Below are 26,960 nucleotides of genomic sequence, written 5' to 3'. Positions count from 1 at the left end.
CTAGCTCTCCCCTGCTCCGAGCAATACTGTCCACAACACCCCCTAAGTGTGCCTTAGCGGTTCAGTTCCTCAAACACAGCCGAAGGTAACGACCAAAGACTCATTGGTTATCTTTGCTCAGGGTCATGGGGTTGATATGATGGGGTCGGGGATGCCTAGGAATAGATCAGCTCTTAAGAGTCCTCACAAAGGACCTGGCTTGGTTGCCAGCACCCACACCGCAGTTCACAACCGCCTATGTGTTGCAGTACATATTCAAAATGGATTTGGCCTATCTCTTTATTGGCCCTGGGGTCTCACTCCACAGGCGCCGCTTCTAGTATGGAGCCAGCACACAGACTTTGTCACTGAGTCCAAACTGCCACCGATCTCACTCTGCCCACGCGACACTCTTCAACCCCGGTAAAATTACCGCCCTGCCCAGCACAAACATGACTCTAAGGCCCGATAGCTTTTCATACAGGTTTATATATCAAACTCTCAATCCACAAATTCTCTACACAATAAGATTACATCAAATGCACAAAGATACAAACTGTCCTTCTATATGAGATAAAAGACCTATAAGATCCTTAAAATGTTCATAGCTACCTAACGCCAATTAAGCCCACCTGGATCTAACTCATCCTTCCCGATGTCCATCTTGGAGCTTCTCTCTTCCTCCTCTGACCTCTGACCTCTGACCCTCTCTTTCTACCTCCCTTCCCTGCCCAATCACTGCCTTCACCTTTATTTTACTTATTAAAATGGGAAGTTTCTGATGAAGTCACCTGAGTATGTGACTAGGCAGCACCTCTTGGGGAAGTGAGATTAACATCAGAATACGAACGGATGTAGGACCATCTACACCTATGTTCCATGGGACCTGATGCCCTCCCCTGAGCCCTGTGGCCCAGGTCTAATCAAGAAGCATAACTGGATTAATCTGGAATGTGAGAGGATATACTAGACCAGGCCTGCTACAGCTTCAACCAGTCAAAGCCTCGAAAGCCCAAACAAGCCAGAGGAGGATGCTGGGAAAGAGGCTAAACAGAAGAGTCAGTGAAGCATAACCCTGGGTGCACCGCTGGGGTGGGGGCCAGAGTTCAGGAGGGATCGGCAGGGAAAGTGTTGAAATGCATGTGAGGCGCTGGGGGAGTCACGTGGTACTGTGAAGAGATGCTGTGGGGCCTCTGTCAAGATTCAAGGGTAGGAGTGAAGACCACATCCCTGTCCTGTGAACTGTGCCCAAGAACTGGGGTGGTGGGGAGGCTGTGATGCTGTTGAGTAAAACTGAGGTGGCAGCACCATGAGGGAGGCTGGTTGTGGTGGGTGTAAGGGGGAGAGCGAGGGGACAGGGTATGAGCCCACAGCATCAGTCAAGCGTCCCCTGCAGTGCTACATTCACAACCTGAAGAGAAACAATCACAGTCTGTATGTCCTTCACAATGTATGGAGGACCAGGAGGCAGCCTGGGGTCCTATGCGCATGGGATCAGGTCACCATGGGCACTTGGAAGGAGTAATCTAGGGGTGTAGCTCTGCCTGTGCCTTGGAACCAGATATAAGGGGCGCTTCCCAGGATGCAGCTCCCAACTCCATCCCATCCCCCTCCTAACCCTCCTTCCCAGTAAGCCTCCAACCAACTGTGAAATTAACAGGCTTTCCCCTCTCGCTTCCCTCCACGGGTCTGTGCTCAGGGCTTACCATACAGGCTTCCTGTACAGAGCTCAGGGCTCAGAGTTCCAGACTGAGGCTCGAAGCTGAGGATAACTATCAGTGACGTCATTCAGGCAGGTCCCTGGTGCCCTGCCAACACCCCAAGTCAATGAACCTACTCAAGCTCCCTGCATGGCCTATGCCTAGGCCACCAAATGACCCACGTCTATCTTCACAGCTGTGGTGGTTTGAATGAACATGGCCCTCAGGGGCTATAGGAACAGGCACTATTAGGTGTGGCCTTGTTGGAAGAGGTGTGGCCTTGTTGGAGGAAGTGCATCACTGGGGTAGGCCTAAAGGTTTCAAATGCTCAAGCCAAGCTCATTGTTGTTCTCTCTAAACCAGCCCAATGCTTTCCTTTAAAAGAGTTGCCATGGTCATGGTGTCTCTTCACAGCAGTAAAACCCTGAGACAACAGCCCTGCTGAGAACCACTCTCCCAGCAAGCCCGTGTTCCCAGTAACATCCCAACACACAGCCAGTCAGAGATATGGCCAGGTAGGTACAGGGAGGGGAGGACAAGAGACTGTGAGAGGCGACCCTGGCAACAGTCAGGCCAACGAGGTAGGCCAAGGCTTCCTGCCCTTTTCGGTGCTGACGTCATGCCAAACACAAGCTTATGTCTCTGAGTCTCACTCCGCTCATCTGTCAACGGAATAACAGTTCCACCTCACAGGTTCTATCACAGGGAAAATGAACTTAGCAATTTGGATATGTGTCCGGTACCAGCAGGACCCAACAGAGATACATTCTCTCCCCAGCTGAGCACCCCAGGACCTCCACAGAGCTGCTGGGCTGAGGCTAGAATGTCCTCATGTGTGTTGTGTGTGAGCGTGCCTGGTTTTGGCTGACTCTTTCTCCAGAACATTCCTGTGGCTGGGCCCGAAAGCCCCACTGAGAACAAGGCTTTTGATGAACACCTGGTGTAGGGTATCCTGGGTGTGTGTGGTACCTTTTGTTCAAGACTCTGTTGGGGCCACATGTGGGCTAGGTTACTCTGAACCCCAGAATCCTCATCAAGTATGAACTCCCAGCAGGATCCTGGGAAAGGGCTCCTTAGGATCCTGCAGTTCAGGGGGGCTGGAGCACAGAGCCACAAGGAAGGAGGGTGCTAGGTACCCATTGTCTCTCTACTGGCCCTGCTGAGGACCAGAATTGCAGAGGGAGAGAAAATCCCAGCCCCCATACCACTGCCAGTCTTTACCCCTCAGGCCTGCTGACACCCTCTAATCCCCCTGCCTAAGTAGAGATGCCCATGGTACCCAGTGCCTCTTCCCACCACCAGCAGCAACCGAAGCTCCTTCAGGCACCTCCTCCTCCTCTCCACGCAGCTCTTGTCTGCCAAGAGTGAACACAGGAGCCTGTCCCAGGAGCCCAGGATAAACGTTGAGTCTGATTTTCATTTCCCTAAAGCAAAATACCTCTCTCCTGATTGAAGCTCAGCTCAAACATGGTGGGAACAGAACGCCAGAGCTGGCAGCCCCCACGGAGGGGAGGTGCCTACTGCAGCAGGAAGGACAGAACGCAGACTGCTGGTCTTTGTGTGACCAATCCAGATTCCACATGAGTCCCCAGATTTGACAAGGACTACCCTCTGGGTTACCCACGCTTGCCCACTCCACTGCCACCTGATAGTCCCTTCGATCCTGGTGCCTTTGGTCACCAAACAGTCCTCCTTCCAGAAGGATTCCTGTGCTCAAGTGCCCTTGAAACTCTCCAGAGCCTATCTGTGCCCCACCCCCACCTCCACAACCAGCCTCAGCCCCTTGCTCCATCTCTCTTTCCTATTCACTGGTCTGGCAGTGGTGAACACCCCTGCCGTGGTTATGGTCTTCTGGTTTCTTCTTAGACCCAGGAATAAAGCTTGCAGATCTCCACATCCTGCCCCCCCCCAACCCCCATTCTGAGTTAGTTCTACACAGTGGAGATCACTATTCCGCGGCATGGAGGTCTCCCCTCAACCCTCCTCTAGGTGGCTGTCCCCGTTAGTTCTCTGTTGACTTGAAACTAGGGTCATGAAGAAGAGGGAACTTCAGTTAAGAATCAACATTATCTTGATTCATGATTGAGGTGGGAGGGCCGAGTGGGAAGGGTGGTCCTGGCTGTGTGAGCAAGCCAAGAGGAGCAGGCCCGTAAGTAGCATCCCTCCATGGTCTCTGCATCTGTTCCTGCCTTTGCCCAGGGTTCCTGCCCTGTGTAAGTTCTTGCCCTGCAGTTAAATGGCTGGCGTTTATCACGGCAACAGAAAGCAAACTAAGACTGTGGTAATGGCAGAGCTTCCTCAGAGAAAGGAGACACACTTCATCTACCCCACTGCGCTCAGCTCAGCCTGCCCCCTTCCACCTTATGACAGTGCCCCCATCTCCCTCCCCCAGGACCTGTGTGTCCCAGCAGGGACAACAAGGTAGACTCCCTGAGAATTTAGTCACCCCGTTCTGAAAATCAGGCAATTTGGGCAAGAGAGGGTTAAACTCCATGCGTCTTACAAGATGACCAACCCTGGCAAGTAAGCTGGGTCCAGCGAAAGCATTTCCCAGGCAAAGTAAACGGGCAGAACAGCAGCTTTATGCGCTGAGAGCAGAGGCCAGCATGGGGACCGGAAGATGGCAGAGCTCTGGCGGGTAGGGACCTTGCCCGGTTCTACACTCTAGCACTCGGAATCACTGGCTCCTAGCAGACGGAGATATCATGACAGCACACGCAGAGGGCCTGGCACCCACCCATGCTACTGTGATTACAACCCAACGCCTCTGCCAGGGAGAAGCAGAGCTCCTGTCCTGCCCGTTCCTCTTTCCCAAAAGAGGCCAGAGACTGACTCTGCCTAGACACGTGCTGACCCACCCAGAATCCCTGGGCCCTCCCTTGACGTGACACAGAACAGGGCTCCTGGATCAGTCCCCTCCAGGCCCCTCCTGGAGTGGGATGGCAACAGCTCAGCCTCCAGCTGGCAGACGCTATTTCTACCCATGTTCACTGTGCCAGCCCAGCTGGGCGGCTCTGGGCTGGGCACACCACAAGTCAACAAGAGAGACATGCAGGCCCTGCCTACCTCCCTCACACTGCACCTTCTGTGCAACCGCCCTCCCCTCCCCCACTCTGCCCACCGAGATGCTAAGCTCTTCAGCTTGGCCACACACTAGGTCCTTCGCCCAGTCTGCATCTGGCCTCCACATGGGCAGGGGTCACAGGCTGTGGCTGTGCTGTTGTGACAAAGCCACCTCGCTCGGGAGCAATAATCCCATGCCATGTTTAAGTCCACAAGGCTAAACAGACTTGAACCCCCTTGGCCTGGCTTTTGTGCCCCTGGCACCCAGCCCCCTGGCTCTTTCCCCTCACATCCCTGCAGCCTGGTTGTCCTGTGTGGTAAGTAGGTTAACACAAGGCCCCGCTCCACAGATGCGAGTACAGGTCTCTCTGTGTCTAGGGCTTGCGAAGGCTGGATTGGACCGGCTTTGCCCTGACTTCTAAGACATGTCCCTGAGCTCACAGCACCAGAATCCACATTCTCCCACCAACAGCCTTCGTGCAGACAGGGGCATGTCTACTGGTCATTATAAGATCTCAGTCAATGTACCCGCAAGCCACTCTGAGCCTTGCTTCCTCTTGGCATAGGGCTGCTGACAGAGCCGATGGGAAAATACACGTGGCAGACAGCCCAGCAGTGGACACAGGGACACTGCTGTCATACTGGCGACAAGTGGTGGTGTCAGAATAAAACATCGGGGCTCTCATTGCCTTCTGGGTGGGTGGTAGGAGACGCAGCTGGCAGGGCCAAGCCCTGGTGTTAGCACACACCGAAACGGACAGCTTCCGGCTGCTGCCGTGGAGAGGAGCCAGGCCCTAGGAGGAGCACAGATGCTGGGCTGCTCAGAGCCATTCAAATCTCAAGTTCAATTCCATGTCCTTCCCGGTCCCCTCAGACCCTTCCGAGTCCTCGGCTGTTCCCATTGGCTGAGCCCAGGGACTGAACCAAGCCGTGTGGTGAAAGAATTCTCCGCCAGCCCATTGCAAGAAACCCCTGTGGCTCCAAAGAGGTGATAGCATGCCACTCAAATCACACAGCCAGTGGCGGGACTGAGCACCCACGGAGAGGGCTTGTGAGCTCTCTCCCCACCCCTGCTGGGGAAAGTACCTGCTAGGCACCAGCTGTGTGTCAATCACAGAGTGACTGTCCAGAGGGTACATAGGTCACTTGCCATCAACACAGCCCCTCTTTGAAGAACCAGGCTTTGCCTTGCAGCAGGATCCTTCTTGCTGAGCCTCAGTTTCTTCATCTGAGAAAGGGGATAACAGTACTCAAAAGGACAGTGCTTCACACCTGGCGGAGGCCCATATACAAGTTGAAGGGGTCCAGGAGCTTTCCCAAGGTGCTTCCCACAGACTCCCTGAGGAGAGAAGGCTGATGGTGACCCTAGAGTTGAGAGACTCTCATGCAGCCATCAAAAGCAAGGTTTGGGGGACAGAGAGATGACTCAGTCAGTGCCTATGGAGTAGACAGGAAAACCTAAGCTCAGGTCCCCAGGATCCACACAAAAATCTGGGTGTGCTTGCAATCCTGGCACTGGGGAGGTGGAGACAGGAGGGTCCCTGAAGCTAGCTGGACAACCCATCCAGCCAATCAGAGAGCTCTAGGTTCAGTGAGAGAACTGGTCTCAAAAAGTGAGGTGAAGAGGGACCGAGAAAGACTCCTGATTATTGACCACATGCAAATGTATGCATTGTGCACACACACACATGCACACATGCACGCACACACATACACGAGAACATACATGGACATGTGCACACGCAACAACACACTCGCGAGGCAAGTTTTGGTTCAAAGTGTGTACTCTGGTCAACTATTTCTATAAACGTTACTATCTGCCCTTTTATTTATAGATTTTATTTTACTTCGGAAACAAAATTATAAACTATAGTGATTTTATGTAAGCCAAACTTTCCCCCCAAAGCATTGAAGTCAAGAGATGTACTTTGCCTTGTGGAGTTCCACGGTGGTGTGAGGAAGAAGAGGCCAAGGGATACTCCCAACGTGCCAAGCCGGAACTCATCTTAGTACACACCTGAGCCGTGCTGCGTGTGGGGCAAAGCGCTTGAGGCTCTGCACTGCACAGAGAAAACGGTGCCACACAAAGGTGAAGCTACCTGCCCAAGTGCAGAGGAGCCAAAAGCACAGTCTGTATAACTCCTGACTGTGGTGGAAAAGGTGAGTGCTTGAGACATCCCCCAGTGCATCCTGGGAGTTGATTCCCTTACACCTGATTCAACTCTTACACAGGTTTGGGCCCCCTTATCAAAAGTTGTTCAGACTTAAATTAAAGGTGGAACATGCCTTTAATCCCATACCTTGGAGACAGAGGCAGGCACATCTCTGTGAGCGCTAGGCCAGCCTGGTCTACAGAGTGAGTTCCAGGACAGCTACGGCTACACAGAAAAACAAACAAAAACAACAACGGAAGTCTCACAGATCTAGAGGTTCTTCTGGATTGGGGAGATTTGTATTTGTGCAACAAGACATCCCCTGGGAGGAGACCCAGGTCAAAGCCCATTGCAAACCTTCTATATACAACCTGAGGGTGGTTTTGTACAGGAGTTTTAGGGCAACTTAATTTTTGCTGAAACCCTTCCCGTGAGGTCAGGTGTGGAATTTTCCACAGCAGTCTCTTGTCACTGCTAGAAGGTGATAATTTTCAGAACAGGAATGTCGAGCTTGCTCCTGCTCATAGGGTACCGAATCTCTGGCCCTAACTGACTCTTTAGTACCAGGTCTTGCTGGTACCAGACAGCAAAGGCCTCAGCATCTGCTAGCCCATCTGCTTGCACTGTCTGACGGACATTCAAGTCCAGTCTTGATGACGTCCCACTGCGTAACATTAGATGCACCCACTAACTTCTCTGAGTCTTGGCCTTTCTTTCAGGACATAGGGAGCTAAAACCCACCATAGATATGCACATGAGAAGAAGATGGCCAGAAGGACCCGTGACTGCGGCCTTGGGGGGGGGGGGAAGAGAAATGGCTCTGCCACTGCTGAGTGCCCAGTCCTATCCTCCCAACAAGCAGGACATGTGTGCCCATGACCAGTGCGTGACAGTGCTGGTTGGTGTGTGGTAGGTGCTCAGCGCACATGTTCTTGCCGAAGGTGTTTGATGGCCTCCCCTTGCTGCAATGTCTCCAGCCTTCTTTCTTGCCCCTTGGGACATACACGTGTACATGTACACACACATGTGAAACACAAAAGAGGAGCCAGGGCTGGTCTCTTGTCCAAGCCTCCCTCTTCTCCTCCCTGACTGGGAACCAAGAGAAGGGACCCTGTAGGGGGTGACACCTTCTGTGACCCCAGGGTGATGCTGGTGTAAGGTGTTTCCTGCAAACTCCTGCACAGGGAACACTTCTCCAAGGTTTCCTACAGCCCAGCTCCAGTGTTTCCCAGACCAAGTCTGCTCTGGCTCCTCCCAGAAAGCAGAACAGCACATCGAATTCGCTGAAAGATCCTTCATTAAACTTAGTTGTTCTTTGTGTTCCTTCTGACTTTGGGCCTCAGTTTCCTCCTCTGCAAAATGGGAGCAGTAATACCTTCCTGACAGAGCGAGACGAAGATACACAGGATTTTGCAGTTCCTCGTGTAACAATCAGCAGGCCTCATCTAACAAGCAGGCCAGGCCCTGGGCAGGACTTTGGAGGTACTGTATGTAGTGACCCCTATGACTCTTGTCCTTCAAGCTCCTCATATAACCAGGAAAGACCTGAAGTACAGAGCTGTCTAGTCACCATGTGGTTAGAAAAAAAAAAAGATCAGAGTAATAAAAGCTCACTTGGTAGAGTGCTCGCCTAGTGTGCACAGGGCTGTGAGTTCGATCCCAGCACCCAATAAGACGGGGCATTGTGGTGCACAAAGGTTACTCCAGAACTTAAGAGGGGGAGAGGATCAGGGGGCCAAGCTACATGACAAGTTGGAGGCTAGCCTGGGCTACATGAAACCCTGTCTGGGGCAGAGGGCGTGACCAGAGTAGGACCCACCCTGGCCTGCCCGGTGGAGGACAAGGTTGTATAGAGGCTTCCCCAGAAGCAGAGAGCAGTCCTCTGATGGGCAGGAGAGAACTAAGCGGTCTGTCCGAAGCAGCTGACCACCCAGCTCAGCTCCGACTTCACAGAGCACAAAGGAGCCGCAGGTACCCACGTGCTGCTGGAACAAAGCCTTAGCCACGGGAGGCTGTGGTCATTCATTCGGGCAGAGGGAACGCGACAGGCGTCCTGAAGCAACTGTCGCTGTTATTAATAAAGGTATTACTGCAGCCACGGGAGAAGCTGAGCATGGCGGGACCTCCTGGTAGGATCTGTGCACCCCTGCCTCTAGCCCAGGAACTACTCCGGTCTCATAGCCCACCTTCCCACTTCCGTTCACGCCCTCTTTATCCCCTCCCCCCAGCCCTTGGTGGGGGATCACCATCCACAGCTCAGGCACGCCTGATCAGTCACGGTTGCTTACATCACAGCCCGAGGAGTCCAGAACAGGGTGGGGGAAGGGTGATGAGGTGAAACGAGACCCATCTCCCCCAAAGAACGGTTCAACGCCCCACTGAGAGGATAACCAGCTGAACAGGCAGGGGCCCTGCTGGGGTGAAGTAGCCCCGCCTTCAGCCAGCTCTTCCCACTCCTCCCCTCCGGTCCCTAGCAGTGACCTTGCTCCAGAAAGCCATCTGCAGACCCTGAGGTCTAGCTCCAGTAGAGACCCTGGAAAATTCCATGCATGAATTCCCAGGCATCAGGCCAGGAGGGTTGGAATACACACACAACTCTAAGCAAATATGCTCTAATGCTGCTTCTGGAGCTGGCCCTTTAAGAGCCAGGGTAGGGGCGTGGCCCTGACCTGCCCTCCAAAGAGGAGGCACCCCAGTGACTCACCACTGTGCTAGTGGTGCAGAGGAACTGGAGGACCCCAAACTGGCTGGGCAGGAGGGTGACTGCTGTCAGTCACCCATCAAAGTGACAGGCGTAGATGCCCGGGTAGAAGCACACAGCACCAGAAGTCGGACCGAGACCTTGAATACAGCAGCTGCTGGTGCCTTCATTTTCTAGGCCTATAGAGTATTCCCAGCACTTACAGCCTGTTTCCCAAGCTGCTTCTCTGAGGGACAGGGAAGGAAGACACGGGTCTTTAGGGGGTTAATCAACCTCGACAGGCACCTCCTGGGACAGGTAGATGCCTCCTGTCCCCTCCCTTTGTGGACATGAACCTGAAGCTTCGGAGGCTGGGATGTGACGGGAGTGCTTGCCCCGAGCGCACATGGTCCTAGAATTGGTCCAAGCACTTCACAGACCAGGAGAGGTAGCACCAATATTGAAGGTGGAGGCATGAGGCTCAAGGTTATCCTCAGCTACACAGGGTGTTTGAAGCCAACCTGGGCTACATGAGATGCTGTCAAGAAAGGAAGGAGAGAGGGGAGGAAGGAAGGAGGGAGAGGAGAAAGGAAGGGAGGACTAATGGGGCGGGGGAGGGGGCTGGGAAGAGAGCTCAATTGGTAAAATATTTGCCCTGAAAGAACAGCTGAGAAACACCTAGCCTGTACCTATATCTTCCATATGTACACGCACGCGCGCGCGCACACACACACACACATACATACACACGCGCGTGCACTCACGCACACAGGCATGCACTCGGTCATAGCTGGGCCTGTCTCTGACCTGGCAGTTCCCCTCCTTACCTGTCCAGTTTGGTGTGCTTGGTGGGGCCAGCACAGAACTACTGTCCCAGTGTCCTCCTCCTCCCAGATCACGTCCTGGGCACAGGTCCTCAGAGTAGCCCTGTTCCCACACTAGGATACCAGACGCTGCTGTCAGACAAAGCTTCTGGCCCAAATCTCTTCCCTGGCCTTCTACTCCTGCCTCCATCAGGGTCACCCACCTCAGCAGAGACACAGGGAAACTGGCATGCCACTTAAACTCCATCACCACGGGTGCTCATGCCAGGTGCATACGTCCCCATTGCACCAACAGCTTGTCTTGACATTTAAACTGGCCTCGCTTCTGTTTCTATACCACATTATAGATGCCACAGAAGCCAAAGACCCAACAGTCCATGCTGCCTTGTATCAGCACCACAGGGTAAACTGAGGCAGGCAGTCTATAACCACTTTCTCAACCAAGAAAGGAGAACTAGAGAAGCAGCCAGAGGTACCCTTTAGCCAGCTGGGCCTCCCCCTGAACCCAGAGTCCTCTGTCTCCCTCCCAAGCTGCAGGGCATGCTTCCCAGAAAGCCCTAGGGCACTGTCAGAGCCTCCCTCAACTCATCCAATCCAGGGAAACCGACATCCCAGCCAGAGCCCCTAAAGCAGGAGCCTCTGTATTTTGATGGTTGCTACTTATAATTAAGACCATGTTCCTCTTGAGCCCAGCAGGGGCCCCTTGACAAGCAGTGTGAAGACAATGCCCACCCGGCCTGGTTGAATGTGTAGATGACAGAGCCCCCAGAGGGTTCCGGGACCATGGCAAGAGGCCCAGTGCTCAGGAGCGAAGGCTTTGAGCAGACCCAGCTCTCTGTTTGCACGGTGCACACCATGTATTTTTGAACAGAAGGAAAGCATTCGCCTCCCCCCACAGTGCCAAAAATAGCCCCGTCTCCTGCTCTGAAGGGAAGCTTTGGTTCCTACCAAGAGGCAGGTGCGGGAGGGCAGGAAGGAGGGATGAGTGGCTGGCTGTCACCTCAGATCCAACCTGTCCCCCCTGCAAGACACAGAAATTCAGAGAAGCCCCCAGACCCAAAAAGAGTCTCAAGAGAAAGGATCAAGTTGAATGCCAGGTAGGGAAGCAGGCTCAGGATGGGTTGGAAGGAGCCTGGAGCATCCATTAGCTGTTTACTTCTGTCCTGGCTTTCCTATTCATCTTGACAAATGTGTTTGGGGTGCAGGGGGTGGGGGTGGAGGAGCAAACCAGAACAGTGAACCCGGCAAAGAGCCCCAGCTTCAGCCTCACAGCCCAGAGAGGAGTGGAGGGGAGATTATACACGTTGTCTCTACAGCATCCTAGAGAGACAAAGGTAGGGCCTCTGGGTGGTGTGTATTCAGCCTCCTCTGAGCATCCCGAGTTCAGAGTTCTCCTACCCATGGTGCAGCAGGCCTGCAAGGGGTGTGACTCTCTCTCCATGGATGTGTGAAACAGAAAAAGAGAGTGGCAGGCCCCTGGACAGCTTTTCTCACAGTTGCTTTGCTTGCTCTATCTAACCCTCTGGGCAGGTTTCCTCACTTGGCCCATTTTACAGAGAGCTCCTGGGCTGGAGTGGGGGGCGGACAGGGGGGTGAGCTGACGCCAGCAGTAAGTGGGGAAGATTTGAAGCTAGCCTTGGGGGAAGGGAATCCCTGGGCTGCAGTTCCCCTGAAGCAGACAGCAGGCAGGCCTCGGGGCTCCAAGTCCCTCCCTCCCCAAGATGCACAGAACAGGCTGAGGGGCTGAGGAAGTGATTGATCACAGGACCTGTGTGAAGCTTCCAAATCAGAACCACTTCTGGTTCCCACAGCAACTTCTTGGTTAAAATAATAATAATATTAAAGCTGGAAAAAAGAGACCATTGTTTATCCCCAAAAGGCCAGAGCTGTGGGGGAACCAGACAGCTGTGGGGGGACCGGGGCAGCTGTGGCCCCAGGCTGGAGTGAGGGAGCAGCACTCTGGAGTCCAAAATAAAGAGGGCAAAGTGTTTCTTCCCGGGTTAAACATTCCTCGGAGCCACATTCCTTTACTCGCCGGAATCCAGAACATAGGGACTGAGTCTACCAGCTTCCTGGGCCACCTTGGAAAGCTAGACATGTTGGAGCCAGCCCTGCACCCTTTCCCAGTCCCCCAACCTGTGCTCCTCAGGCCAGAAGGGCTTCCCCAAGCAGAATAATTGATCTCTCCAGTGTTAACCTATATAACATCACACCAAAAGGTGGCTACCTTCTAAGGGAACATCAAGACACAAGGCCCTGGCTGGACCCAGGCACCATGGATGAGGTAGCAGTGCAGGTAGGGCCAAAGGAAAGGGCCCAAGCAGGTGGGGCCAAAGGAAAGGGCCCAAGCAGGTGGGGTCAAAGGAAAGGGCCCAGGCAGGTGGGGTCAAAGGAAAGGGCCCAGGCAGGTGGGGTCAAAGGAAAGGGCCCAGGCAGGTGGGGTCAAAGGAAAGGGCCCAGGCAGGTGGGGTCAAAGGAAAGGGCCCAGGCAGGTGGGGTCAAAGGAAAGGGCCCAGGCAGGTGGGGTCAAAGGAAAGGGCCCAGGCAGGTGGGGTCAAAGGAAAGGGCCCAGGCAGGTGGGGTCAAAGGAAAGGGCCCAGGCAGGTGGGGTCGAAGGAAAGGGCCCAGGCAGGTGGGGTCAAAGGAAAGGGCACAAAGACCCAAAGCTGCGAGACAGGGTCTAAGCCTCAAGGAGCTGTCACAGAGACACTGCGTCCCTGAATCTACAACTAATCCATGAGGACTGGGTCTCCTCCTCTATCCAAAAACACATCGTACGGCAGCTAAGCTGTGCCAGACATCGGGCAGGGGCACATCAGTCTAGAGCACCCTGGATTCCACCTCACCCTTGGACATCTCATCCTTAGCTGGAGACTGTCATCAAAGCAGGAACAGGGGCCCAGGGAGCTGTCTCAGTGTCTGCTAGGGGATCTGACAGCCAGCACCTATGGAAAAGCCAGGCATGGTAAATCTTGTAACTGCGGCTGAGGAGACAGACACACAGCCACCCTGTCTAGCCAGTCAGCGAGCCACCGGTTCAGGGAGAGACCCTGACCCAAGAGAAAAAGTATTGAGCAAAGGTGGAAGGCATATGGTCTCCGGTCTCCATGCACATGTACCCACACTAAACATCCACAAGTACACACACACACACACACACACACACACACACACACACGCACACACACAAAGGTAGTGCTGAAACTGTAAAATGAGGAGTCCTCCTCCACGAGGGGCCTTTACGAGAGCCTAGAGCTGGGCATATTGCCTTTAGCTGTCTCCCTTGGGGTAGGTGGAAGTTGAGCAAACCCTGAGGGTTTGGGACTGGGATCAACAGTCTCCGCCCCCTTACTCCTGACCACACCCACTCAGCCTTACCTCTGCCTCCTTAATGCAGAAACCCAAGGCAGGAGTTGCCCAAATGTCCATGGGAGGCAAGACATCCCGCTCACCACCTGACCTCACCCCCACCCCACAAATCCAGAACGCTTGGCCAGCGTCTGATACTCCAGAGATGGGTGCTCACTACCCGGTGCTCAGAGATCACAGGAGAGTAAGCTCTTGAGAGGAATCGCGTGGTTTTAGCCATACAGGGATAAGGTTAGCCTGAGCCCAAGTCTGATGCTAAATGGCTACAGGACCTTGGTATGCCCCTGACTGCCTGAGCTTCCATCCCATTTCCTATAAAATGGGCCAATCCCATTCTCAGCCACGGGGGAGCCATAATATGTGACACCTGCCCCCAGTCAACACTCAGGACACCTAGCTTTCACCTGACACTTTAATCCCCGTTATCATTCATTCTTATGGTCCTCCATGCCCACCAGCAACTGGCCTCTGACAGAAAGGGCAAGGGAGGGAATGAGAAGCAGCAGACATATTCTCTAGTCGTAGAGGTGCTGGCTAAGATATTCTCTGGCCTGTCTGAGGTCTTCCCTCTCCAGCCATCTCCCCCCTCCAGGTACATCTGCATTTACAACCTGCACAGAGTTATTCCCCCAACCCAGACACGATGTGTGTTCATGCACAAACCAAGATGGCTCACCCACTCCTGACACATGCCACGACCCTGTCATACTCATGAGTCAGAGCTTGTACACGTGACCCTCAGCCCCTATCCAGCCTGCACCACCCACACAGACACCCACACATGCTCACACTTAACCCACACACCCCCACAGAGCCTGCTCAGTGCCTCCCACCAGCGGAGGCTGAGTATTAAATACTCAGGCCCAGAGCTGGATGGAAGCAGGCTCAAACCTTAGCTGTATCACTTGCCAAAATGTAGACACAGGCCAGCAACTACCCCCGAGCTTCCCTGTCTTTATTTATGAAAGAGGGACCACACAGGACTGCTGAGTACCAAACATGGCCCTGGACCGCAGGGACCGCGCATCATATGGGGTCTGTCACAGCTACCACAGACTCCAGCTCTTGTGCACCAAGGGGGGCGGGGCTGAGAAGAGCTGATAAATTCAACACTACACTTACTATTTCAACTCCCAGATGGGGACACTGAAACATCAAGAACCTAGAACAGGGCTAGGTGGTTAAGAGCATTTCCTGCTCTTACAGAAGACCTGGGCTTGGTCCCCAGTATCCACATCAGAGGGCTCACACTGCCTGTGGGTTCAGTTCTAAGGGACGAAATGCCCTCTTCTGGCCTCTGCAACCACATGCCCTACATAAGCTCACACAGACAAACATCAGACCTTCAATGACAGGCGCAGAATGATCCTCTCAATTGACACCAGGTTTTCTCTGGGAGAACTACTTAGAACAAAGCACGTCACAGCAGAAGTCTTCAGTGAAGAAGCAAAGACATGCCCACCAAAAGCCCAACACGGATGGCAAAATGGAAGGACCCCTGTAAAGAGCGCCAAGGGCTGCCGGCCCCTCACATGTGCTGTGCGGTTTTAGGAGAGGTACTGAGAAATCAGAGCATCAAGGGCAGTGCACACAACTCAGTTGGAAGAGTGCTTGCTTAGCATACACAAAGCCCCGGGTTCCATCCACAGCACCACATAAATAGGGCGGGGTTTCCCTGTAATCCCAGCATTTGGGAAGTGAGGCAGGAGGATTAGAAAGCCAAGTTCACTTTCAGCTAAATAGTGATTTGAGGCCGTCCTGGACTACATGAGACTATCTCAAAGACCAACAAAGACGGTGGGTGCTTTAATCCCAGCACTCAGGAGGCAGAGGCAGGAGAATCTCTGAGTTTGAGGTCAGCCTAGTCTACAGAGTGAGTTCCGGGATAGCCTGGGCTACACAGAGAAATGCTATCTCAGAAAAGCAAACAAAAGCAACAACAACAAAAACCAACAAAGATGGACAGACGAATGTACTGACTGATGGATAGGTGGACAGATGTGTGAGTGAATGTATGGACAGACAGACAGATCTTCGCACATGTCTCTCTTTAAATAACCCAAACCCGAAAATAGAATTATAAAGTCAAAACCATGTTATATTTTTAAAGTATTTTTTTCCTTTCCCCCTCTGAGCAAGGTCTCCTTTGTGCATTCTAGGCCGACTTTGAAGTCTAGTTCTCCTCCTGTCTCTGGAACTCTTGAATTACCGCAAACACGATCACAGCTGGCTTGAAAGGCTTTGGGTTCAAAAGGCTGACTTGCATTCCAGAAGGTTCTAACCACCTTTTCAGCAACAGTGGGGGACCACAGGCCACCTTCCTGCATCCTAGCTATCACTGGGTGTTACTGATCCACTCCCAGGCTGCCAGTCTCATTAGGAAGAAAAAGGGAAAGTTCATAGTCTTAAGTTCATCTTCCTCATCACTATTAACTAGACTTGCAGAATTCTTGATCTGGAGGGCTTTCAGGGCCATGTAGTGGGAGGCCTTGGTGCATGTGTGTGTACACACATGCACACACATGCACATGTATAAAGATTCAAATAGTCCTCACAGCTCTGTAATGGGTGAGAAGCAATCTAACTGTCTAGTAACAGAAGATTAAATAAAAACATGTCAAACATTAAAAACAAACAAAAAACCCAAACCAAACCAACAAACAAATCCGATGAGAGCCGATGAGCTAGCTAAGTGGATCAAAGCACTTCCCCTGAGCCTGGGGACCAGAGTTCAATCCCAGAACCCACATAATGGCGGGAGAAAACTGACTCCCAAAGTTTGTCTTCTGACCTAAACACATCCATACAAAGGAAATGACAGCGTAAATAGTTAATTAATAAAGAAGTAAAGTTAGAAATTAAAAGTAGACGACCCCAAAGGCACAGAATGGTTAAGACCATTTATGCAGTCTCTGGTCATTCCTCTTAATATCGTTAGACTCTGTCAGGCCATGGCCAATGACACCCCTAATTCATTTCTATAGACTTCCATAGGTCCCCATTACATCTCCTTCGTTTTTGGGGCTACAGCTAAGAATGTTCTTTTTAAATCAAATCTTGCTCGCACAGTCCCCCAAATCTATCACCTCCCTTCCACAGCTCCTCACCCATCTTGGGAAATATCCAAGTTTCTGCTCATGGCCTTCTGAGGGTGACTCTGGTCAGACCAGTATCCCCACAGCCTGTGCCACGAGAGCCTCAGACCTCACCCTGGAGCAGATGGGGCTCAATCCTGATGTGGTGTGGGCTGCCAGGACAAGGATCTGCAGACACCTGGGGTTAGAGGAACTCTCTGGGGAGGGGACAAGAAGAACCAGTCACATTTCACATAGAGCCATGGGTGGCAGGAACAGGAAAGATCCGCAGCCTGAGATGACCAGCGACTACAGGGCTCTCCTCGCTGAACAACAGGCTCCAGAGTATCCTCTTCTTTTAGCCTGAATCCTCCTCAACTCCAAAGCACATTCTCCAAAGAAGGGGGGAGGGAGGGTCTCCTGCCCACCATAGGAAAAGGTTAGAGTCTCCCTATATCTAGGTTACAGAGCCCTAATCCCACCCAAGGACTGCCGCCCTGAGACCCCATGTCCACAAAGCATTGCCTTTCCCATAGAACCAGGCAGCCATGAAGTCAGGTGTCAGATGAACACACTAGGGACCCAAGAAGATATGTGACTTACCAAAAGCCGCAGAGCCTGTGGGGACATAGCCTACTCTCCACAGAGCTAGATGGTCCTACTTAGGTACCCATCCCAATATGGACTCTCACCTAAGTTTCTCTTGCTGCTTTGTTCCACCTTCAGTGAAGGAAGGCAGGCACTCAGGGACAGCAGGAACCCCTTTCTCTGGTCCTTCCCTCTCCCAGGCAGTGATGACCTACCCACCACATCCCTCAGAGCCACAACTCCAGCTTCAGAATTTGTCCCAAGATGGATGCCTCTCCCGGCTGCTCCCTGATAAAGCTGGTGGAGTTAATGATCAGAAACACTTTTTATTCTATGTATGAGATTTCTCTGGGTGCCTGGACAGACCAAACCCCAAAATTTCAGAGTCCAGCTGGTAAGTCCCTGTACCTCTCAACCTGACCCCATCTGGACCAGGGTGTCCTGTACTGCAGACCCCAGTGATGTCCACTACTGCACAGCCACAGAGATCACTCATTTGTTCTTTCCTGACCTACTATGTGCGAGAAAACAGCCAAAGAGGCTCAAGGTTGGCAGGCAAGGTCAAGGCCAAGCTGAAACTGACCAAGTAACAAGAAGGGACGGTTCCTGTCTTAGGGTTTCCATTGCTGTGAACAGACACCATGACCAAGGCAAGTCTCATAAAGGACAACATTTAGTAGGGGCTGCCTTACAGGTTCAGAGGGGCAGTCCATTATCATCACCGCAGGAAGCACTGCAGTGTGCAGACAGATGCGATGCTGGAGAAGCCGAGAGTCCTGCATCTTGTTCTGACTGCAGCCAGGAGAGACTGTCTCATGGGCAGCTAGAAAGAGGGTCTCATTACCCACCTCCACAGTGACACGCTTCCTCTAACAAGGAAGCGCCTAATAGCACCAAGCGTATTCAAAGACCACACCTTCCCTCCCTGAACCGAAGGTACCTGTATATCCCTGAACAGCAGTGTCAGGGATAGGGAGAAACTAAGGAGAAAACCATCTCTGCCCCTTGCATACACGGAGACCAGGACGAAGAATGTGTGGACCACTCGGCCAGTTTGTGTCTCTTATTCCTTCCCTATGTGCCCAGCGGAGTGGGCACTCAGTGAATGGCAGATAGGGGCTGTTCCAACATGACCCAGTGAGGGGGTAGGCTGCCATGTAGTAGCAAGGCAAAATGGCCCAGGACTCGCTCCGTTCCTGAGCTACTGTGCTAGGCACAATGACTGGGATGGCACGAAGCCATCTGCAGAGGCAAAACCCACCGGCAAAAGACATTTAAGGCTGGTTCATAAAGCGGCTCAAAGCTGAGGCTGGGGCTCATTGATAGAGTACTTGGCTTATGGTGTGTAAGGTCCTGGGTTCCATCCCAGCATTGGAGTAGGAGAAGGTGTGGTGTGTGTGTGTGTGTGTGTGTGTGTGTGTGTGTGTGTGTGTGTGTGAATAATGCTTTCAGGAAATAGTGACATGTTTGGGAACAGTCACTGGCTACTTATCTAACATGCCACATTATACCTCTGCTCACTTCCTACTACCAAGGCCATACCCATTTTGCAGAGGAGAAAAGCAAGGCTCAGCTAGCCAAGAGGGAACACTTATGCTTCAGCTTGAATATACAAAGATACAACAGGCTCACCAATCAGCTCTAAAAGAGTGATGTACCCCTGTCCCCTCTCCCCAGAACTCCAACTGCTGTCATGCCAATCTGTGAGTCCTGCCTAGGCTGGGTGTTGGGGGCAGAGGTAGAGGGTCTTCTCCTTCGCTATCCCAATGCCCTTAGAGATGGAGAAAGTTCCAGAGAAGGGCAGGCATGCACAGTGTTAGTAGATAATCTTATCTGCACAGGAAAAGCATAGGAAGTTCCAGCGCATTAAGCCTGAAAGAAGGTTATCTTCGGCCAGGCTGAAGCCAGGTGTGAATCCAGATGTGTGGTCAAATCCTCATGGAGCCTTCTCATGAAGCCCTCAATCTTCCCTGCTTACACACTCACCCCTTCCCTCCTCTCCTCTCACCCCTGCCTCGCATGAACCACACACCATAGTAGACCCACACAACCCAGGATGGTGCCCAGCATAGACTCAGGCAGGATCACTGGGTCCCCAACCTGGACCCCGCAGCACAGGACAGTCAGGGTTCTGCAGTATGAGTCAGGCTATATGTTTCTTCAACTGTGTCTTCTCAGAACCAAGAACCAAAATCAACATATGACTCTCGCTCTGATCCTGTGTGTGCGTAGATGCATTCTGCCTACGTTGGGTACTAAGGTTCTCCACCTTCCTTTGCTTTTAAAGGTTTGTTTTTATTTTTAATTGTGTTCAGGGTGCTTAGGGGAGTTGTGTGTGTGAATCCAGAGCCCATAGAGACTGAAGAGTTTGGCTCACATTAAGTTGGAGTTACAGGCAGTTGTGAGCCACACATGTGGGAGCTGGGAGTTGAACTCTGGTCTTTGAGAATCAGCAGGTCTCATTCTTAGCCGCTAAGCCATCTCTGCGGCTCCTCCACCTTGTTGTTTGGGCTGGTGTCTCTCAATGAACCCAGAACCGACCGTTTCACAAGACTGCCGACCAGTAAGCTCCCAGGATCCCTCTGTCTGCCTTCCCTGTACTGGAGTTAAAGACATGAACCACACGTTCAAGGTCCCGGGAACCTGATCCACACTTTCAAGGGCCTAACTCCAGAGCTCAGCCCAAACCTAAGAGAAGAGCAAGCCAAGTAGCAGGGACAGGAGATGGTACCATCTGGGAATCCTACCTGGATGGTGTGTCTCTCAGCTCCCTACTCAGAATTCCCCTGGAGAGAGTAGATGCTGCCATTCCCCGTGAGAAAGAAGAGGCATGAGTACAGCCTGCTACCAGCTGCAAGCACACTGCTTTACCAGTGAGACTGTTTTCCTGCCACAAGGATCTGCAGACCTATTATCATCATCTTTGAGAGATGGCTGTGGGACACATAAAAACCTGCCTGGAGAGAGCTGGCTTCCATGGGGAGACAAGCCAGAAGCAGGTGAATCCCCCTTGCTTCTACACCCCTAATAAGGCCTTAGATGAAGGAACGGTACCCAGACTACCTCCATCTCTGAATAAAACTGCTCCGCATCACAAAAAGCCTTTAAAAATAGCTCAGCGGAGCACCACCAGGCCATTGCCTAACAAGAGTTTCACTGGCCCTATTCTTCCCAAGTTAATGGCCAGCCCTTCAGAGATGGGGCTGAAGAAAAGGATCTTAGCCACTTAGGTCTTTCGAATCCAGCATTTGGCCAGAGTGGGGAAAAAGAGGCACAGAAGGGCTCTCGGCATAAGCCAGAGATGCCAGCTCACAGCCTTGCTTTCCTCTATAAACAGCTGTAGTGCCCAGAACAGGCCGAGTTGTTGGTGTACAGTTGTACTAAGGACACAGCTGATGGTCCTTACACACTCAGTAAGCAGGACACTGACTTCACAGGGCACGGTGAGCCACATGCCACCGTTCCTGGAGAAGTCCATGGAGCCCTCTACCCTCCCCAGACCCTGGGGTCCTGGTCTGTTCAGGGAGGGAGGGTGTCCCACCAACAGCCTACCTGCTAATGACTGTGAGCCACACCTTCGAGGGTCCGGTCAACCTCATAAACAGCAACAAACTAGAAAAGGCTACCCACCCTATCTGGAAAGAGAAACTAGGTGGCCCGGGCTAGGAAGGATATGTCTCCAGGAACTGTTCTTGGATGTGACCTCCCCAATTCCTCAGGATAGAGGCCAAGAGATCCCAGACAGAAAAGCCCCCTTTGTTCTAAGTCTGGGAGAGGAAGGGGCATGGAGCTAAGGCACTGGGTTGGCCAAGACCTGCAAACATGCTCAGAAGACCGATATTGGGGGTCAGGGGAGAACAGAGGTCATGCACTGCACCAGAGCCTCCATCTACACCGAGCTGCCAATCAACTGCCTGTCTTTCTGAGTGATGCAGAGAGGGCTCAGCCAAAGCTGCCCAGGACCCACTTCCAGGGCCATCGCTGGAGAGACTGTGAGGAGGGGGACGCCTGGTGTAGAGGCAGTAAAGATGCAGAGACAAATCTGTGAAGTTGGGCAAGTGGAGAGCCACACCTGGGACTGATCTAGAGGACCGTGGAGTGGGACAGACCTTTCTTCGATTGTCAGCTCGGGCTATACAAACCCATTTCCTGGTGCGGCAGAGACAGGAGCAAGGAAAGGATGAGACCAAGAATATACAGCGACATCGAATAAGGTGCCCAGGATCCTTGGACCCTTACAGTCACTGCCTGAGCGTTCTACCAGTCTCGCCAGCCCTCTCCCTCCCAATACACAGTCACACTTGCCAGGGAGGGGGCGACAGGCCAACCTAGCAAGATGCAGGAGCCGCAGCAGCATCATTAAGCATGAATCACCCACCCACCCTGCTCCAAGCGAGAGAGCCACGCTACGCCCGGGCGCCCCCTCCTGGGACCACTGCCCCCCCCCCCCGCCCCGGCATTGCCAGAGCCCCTATACAGACGGGAGTGGGGCAGCGGGTGGGCTGCGAATGCCCTGAGGACCTGGAGTGGCCTCTGGAGCATGCTGACAGCAGACACCCTGCCAGGGCCGGGGGCGGGGGCGCGGGTAGAACAATGGGCCAGGTGCGGGGCAGGGGCGCGGCCGGGAAGGGCGGAGGGAAGGTCGCAGCGCGATGGGGAATCGGGGATCCCGGATCGGGGCACACTCACAGTAGGTTTTTCTGGTCAGCTCCTCCACAACTTCAGGCTTCAACTTGCTGTTGGATTTCCCCATGCTCGGCGGCCGCGGCCCCCGCTCCCCGGGCCGGACCCGCTCGGGGCGCCCAGCGGGAGCGGTTGGGTCGGGCCGGGGTACGCGGAGGCCCGCAGGCCGGGCTGGGCCGGGCCGGGGCCGCGCCTTTGTCTGGCCGTGCCCGCGCGTCCGGTGCGCGGGGCTCCGGCGAGCTGCGCGACAGCGGCTGACGGTTCAAGGGGCCTCGGGGATCCGGCGAGGGCCAGGCCTTCGCGGTGCAGGCGGCCACGGCGGGGTGTTGCGCGGGGCTGGGCGCCGCAGCCGCCGGGGCTCGGTAGCCGCGGTCGTCCCTGGTTACTGGGCTGCGTAGCACATGCTCGCTACCGCTGCGCCGCCGCCGCCCCTACGCTCTCCGCCTCCCGCCCGCACTGGCGCGCCAGGGGTGGACTCGGAGCCGCCACTCAGCGCCCGGCGCCACCTCCTTCCCAGCTTCGACAGGCGCGATCTCCGCTTTGAGGCACCCCCTCTCCTGTTGGCTCTTCTGGGACGCCGGGAGATCGCCGCACCGCCCCCTCCGCGGATTCATCCCCCTTCCCCCCCCCGCGCGCGTAGCGGCGTGGGCAGGGGGGGGCCCGGAAAATCGGACGTGAACGAGGCCAAGTCCCTGTCCGGCGCAATTCATTCATTCTACTTGAATGTGTTGGGCACTGGGGACCCGGCGGCCAACAGGACAGGCGCGATCCCAGGCCTTTCTGTGAGCATCCTGATGTGCTGGCTGGCATGGGTTGCGGTGGGAATACTTTTGCCTGCCCTTGGGGAAATGACTTCTAAGATCAGGCTGAGAGAGGAATGGGGTATCAGTCTGGGAGGGAGAGCAGCCTCTACACCCCGGGTTCCAGGAAAGGCTGGGAATGATTTGAAGCCAGGCAGAAGGGCCAGAGCTTCTGAAGACCAGCCTGGCAAGCCCTTTTCCCCCAAGGACCTGGGCCTCTGTCCCCGAGGCCCAGGAGTACTTGAGGCTTAGGCCTTCTCTTGGGCTTGCTTCAAGAGGCCAAGGGGTAGGGACTCTGCTGGTGGAACTCCATGCCTGGATACTTTAAGCTGGCAACTGGAAAGGGACTCCAGGGAAAGCCTAGCATGCCCTGCCCTGCCCTCCTCCCAAAATATAATAGTAATTAAGACCTCTCCTGACTTTCTGTTCAACTCTGTCTCCTCGACAGCCCAGGAAAACTTGGACCCCTTAGTTCAATGGGGCTCGATTCTCCCAAAGAATGAGCCTCACCCGGAGGTGGGGGGTGGGGGAGCAGAAATATGTCCTGCTCTCAGAAGTCTCTGAGGGCCAGTGGCAACCTCTGTAAGCCAGTCTTAGTAGCAGAGGCCTGGGAGCCAGCCCAGCTACACAGGGAGGGGGTGGGGCAGTAGGCTCCCTGGTTCACAACCGAGCTTTCAGGGAAAGAGCAGAAAACAGGTCGGGTGTGGGAGGAATGACCCACGCCAGGAGCCAGAGGCCTGGATAGACCATGGCAGGATGAAGCCATCCCCTCCGGAGCCAGCAGGGATGCAACCACGGACAGAATTTCTTTTTCTCTTCCTTAGAGGGTGTACAGCCATGCCCAAGGCTTTCAACCCACCTCACACATGTCTGCGTCTTTCAGACGCCTCGGTTCCTTCTCTTACATGAGCCCAGGCTAGACTCAGGTCCCGGCTTGTTGGTGTGAAGAACCCATTCGATACAGGAAGTGAGCAGGCATGGCTCCTGGAGGCTGGCACTGTGCCACAGCTGGAGAAATCCGTGCTAGAGGTGGGAGCAGGGTATGCCAGCTCTGAGGATCAATTCAAAATGAACACCGAGGAAAAGCTGCAGGAAGGGGTGCAGAGCTGGCCAGCACGTCCTGCTCAGACAGAAACCGTGGACCATGGCTCAGGCAACAGGGTTAACAGCTGAAGTCTCAGGGACCTGTGAGCCAGGCAGGTCATAACTCAGGAGGTGGAGGTAGGAGGATCCGAAGCTCAGTGCCAGCCTTGGCCATAGAGTGAGTTCAAGGACAGCTTGTTCAAGGACAAGGACAGTTCTATGAGATTAAAAAAACAAATTAAAAAAAAGTTAAAAAAATAAAAAACTCTCCAGAAACCCAGGTGTTGTGCCATGGGTTGGGTTGGGTACTGTGCTGAAGACTGGGAAAACCGCAATGACCAACATGAAAAATGGTCACATCTCAGCCTGCCCAGTGACAGCCACAAAACCACTGGCCACCAACACCGTGCAAAGAATCAGGACTCTGGGGGATACAGGAGTCAGGCAAGTACCTGGCTTCACAGTCACTAACATTGAGCTAGTATTTACTGGGTACCTCCTACGTGCCAGGCCCCTGGGGATGTTAGAAAAGTCCTTGCCACAACAGAACTCACAAGTTAATGACCAGGGGACGGTAGAAACCACGAACAAATCACTCAACAGACAAACAGACAATTTCTCCTTGGGCCAAGGAGAAATGGCCCAAGCAAGGTTAGGCAGGGGGATGCCAGGTACTGGCCAGAATCTATGAGCCCCCGGGGAAGGAATCTGATCAACAACCCGAAGCAGGGAGAAGGGCTGCTACAACCAAGTGTAGAGCCAGGGAGCACGGCTGGAGCGAGAGTAGTTTCAGAGGGTGGGTGAGGAGGGGCAAGTGGGTGACTGGGGGAATTATAATCTGGCTCATGGCTGTGGAGGAGGGGGGATGAGGAGAGCATGGCTCAGTTGATAAAGTGCTTGCTTCAAAGGCCAGAGGACCTGAGTTTGAGCTCCACAAACTGGCTGTGAGGTAAGGGAGAAACATTTACCTCAGGAGTGTGCAGGTAGGAATTCAGACCTCCTGCAGCCCTGGGAATGTGAGGTGGGTGTGGCAGCCTGCCCATAATCCATGCCTTTGCCAAGCTAGCTAGACCTACTTAATCTAGAGAGTTCTAGGTTCCATGAGCAACCAAAGAAGATTTCTGATGTCAACCTCTAACTTCCACACACACACATGTGCCCTTGTACGTGTGTACATGTGTCCAGGCATGCATAGACACACCACATGCATACATGGTGGAGGCTGGAAGTCAGGCACAGTGATGTGCACCATGAGCAATCCCAGGGCTGGAGAAGACAGAGACGGGCTGAGCTCGCCCTGCCCTAGGTCATTATGACCAGAGAGCCGGATGGGGCTCATGCTGAGGAGAATGGAGTCAGGAGCCTGGAGGGCTGGGTAGTACTGGGAGACAGAGGCAGCAGGGACAAAGGGATGTTTGTGACCTAGGCAGCTAGGAGGTAAGGAGTAGGAAGCTCATAATCGGGAAAAGCAGAGATGAGGTGGCGAGGCTCCGATATCGACAGACAAGTGCAGAAGTGTGGGACACCAGGAGCCATCGGCAGATGAATAGGCCCAGGCTGCAGGTCTAGGCTGAAGGCATTGTGATGGCTGAGACGGGGACAGGGTTATCCAGGGACTGTAAGGAGACCAGGGGTCAGGTAGGAGAGACTGGAGGATTTGGGTAGGGTATCCTAGAAGTGACTTGGCCAACTGGGAAGGTGGAAGCCCAGACCTCCTGTGCAGACAGCATGTTGCCCTGAGGGAAGAGGTAGCTTTCCGGGTGAGTGGGGGTGGGGGTTCCTGCTGGGTCAAGGGCTGATTCTACTAGAAAAATACCTTTTGGGAGTTGAGGCCATCTGAGGGGAACAGATTTGAAGAAGAGAGTCGTGAGCTAAACCAGGACTTTAAGACGTCTACAAGATACGCAAGTGAGGATGGGGAACTTCCGGTTAAAAAGAAAGCCCTGCTGGGAGATATAGCTCAGTGGGTGTAAAGCATGGATCCCTGTGTGTGACCCCTAACACTTCATAGACACTTGGGAGGAGTTCAAGGCCAGCCTTGGTTATGCAGTGAGTCTGAGGCTAGCCCAGGATGTAAGAGATCCTGAGCTCATCTCCACAAACAGGTGGAAGAAGTGATTTCACAAGGCTGTCCTCTGACCTCCGTGTGCACATACAAACTCCTGGAATAAATAAAGCAAAACCAAACAACAAACACACACATCTCCTCCGAGGCTCAGGGGGCATTGGAGGTCAGTGAGTCAGAGGAAGGTAAGGGGCAGGCTGGAGACAAGGCTAAGGATTAAGCTGCTCTTCCAGAGGACCCTAGATTCCACACACACACACACACACACACACACACACACACACACACACACACACACACGGCAGCTCACAACCAATTTGTAACTCCAGTTCTAGGAGATCCTGTCGGTATCAGGAACCGACTTTTGCCTCCAAACCCAGCCACGACATCACCCATAGGCAACAGGAACCTTCGAATCTGTTGCCATGGCAGTGACCATACATTCCCAGCATCCATTTGGTTTACCTCTCACCTTTACCTGTGAGCAGTTACATCACAGTTTAAATAAAAAGCAGACCCTTCCTGACCTTTTGCCCCTTCTCCTCTCTCTCTCTCTTTTCCCCATTTTGTCCCCTCCCCCCCACAATAAGCCTCTCCCATGTGGAACTACACTGGTCTGGTGTGGTCTGTCCCGGTGCGAGCCAAGATTCTATCACAACAGACTCCCTCTTCTGGCTTCCTTGGGCACATATATAATGCATGTAGGCAGATGTAGGAAAACAACTGAATGAAAAAGAAATAAAAGTGGAAGGAAGGAAATACTATTCCTAGGGATGGAGAAGCTTATTGTGTATACTTAGATTTTTTTTTAAGATGAGATTTTTTCTTTGTTTGTTTGTTTGGTTTTTGAGATAAAGTCTGACTATGTATCCCCGGCTGTCCTGGAACTTACTCTGTAG

At 53.4% G+C, this 26,960-nt stretch overlaps 1 protein-coding gene across 1 annotated transcript in view; it reads right to left on the bottom strand.

Moving 5' to 3' along the window:
• Positions 1–22,409, bottom strand: part of NCS1 (neuronal calcium sensor 1) — a 47,624-nt gene extending 25,215 nt beyond the window's left edge. Inside the window, exon 1 of the mRNA XM_080927413.1 lies at positions 22,120–22,409. Coding sequence (XP_080783539.1) covers positions 22,120–22,183 — 64 coding nt within the window. The 5' untranslated portion in view covers positions 22,184–22,409. The remainder of the gene's footprint in view (positions 1–22,119) is intronic.
• Between the last annotated feature and the right edge of the window lie 4,551 nt (positions 22,410–26,960).

This window comes from Micromys minutus, assembly GCF_963924665.1.
Source record: "Micromys minutus genome assembly, chromosome: 13".
Classification (NCBI taxonomy): Eukaryota; Metazoa; Chordata; class Mammalia; order Rodentia; family Muridae; genus Micromys; species Micromys minutus.
This window is presented reverse-complemented; position numbering and strand designations above follow the sequence as displayed.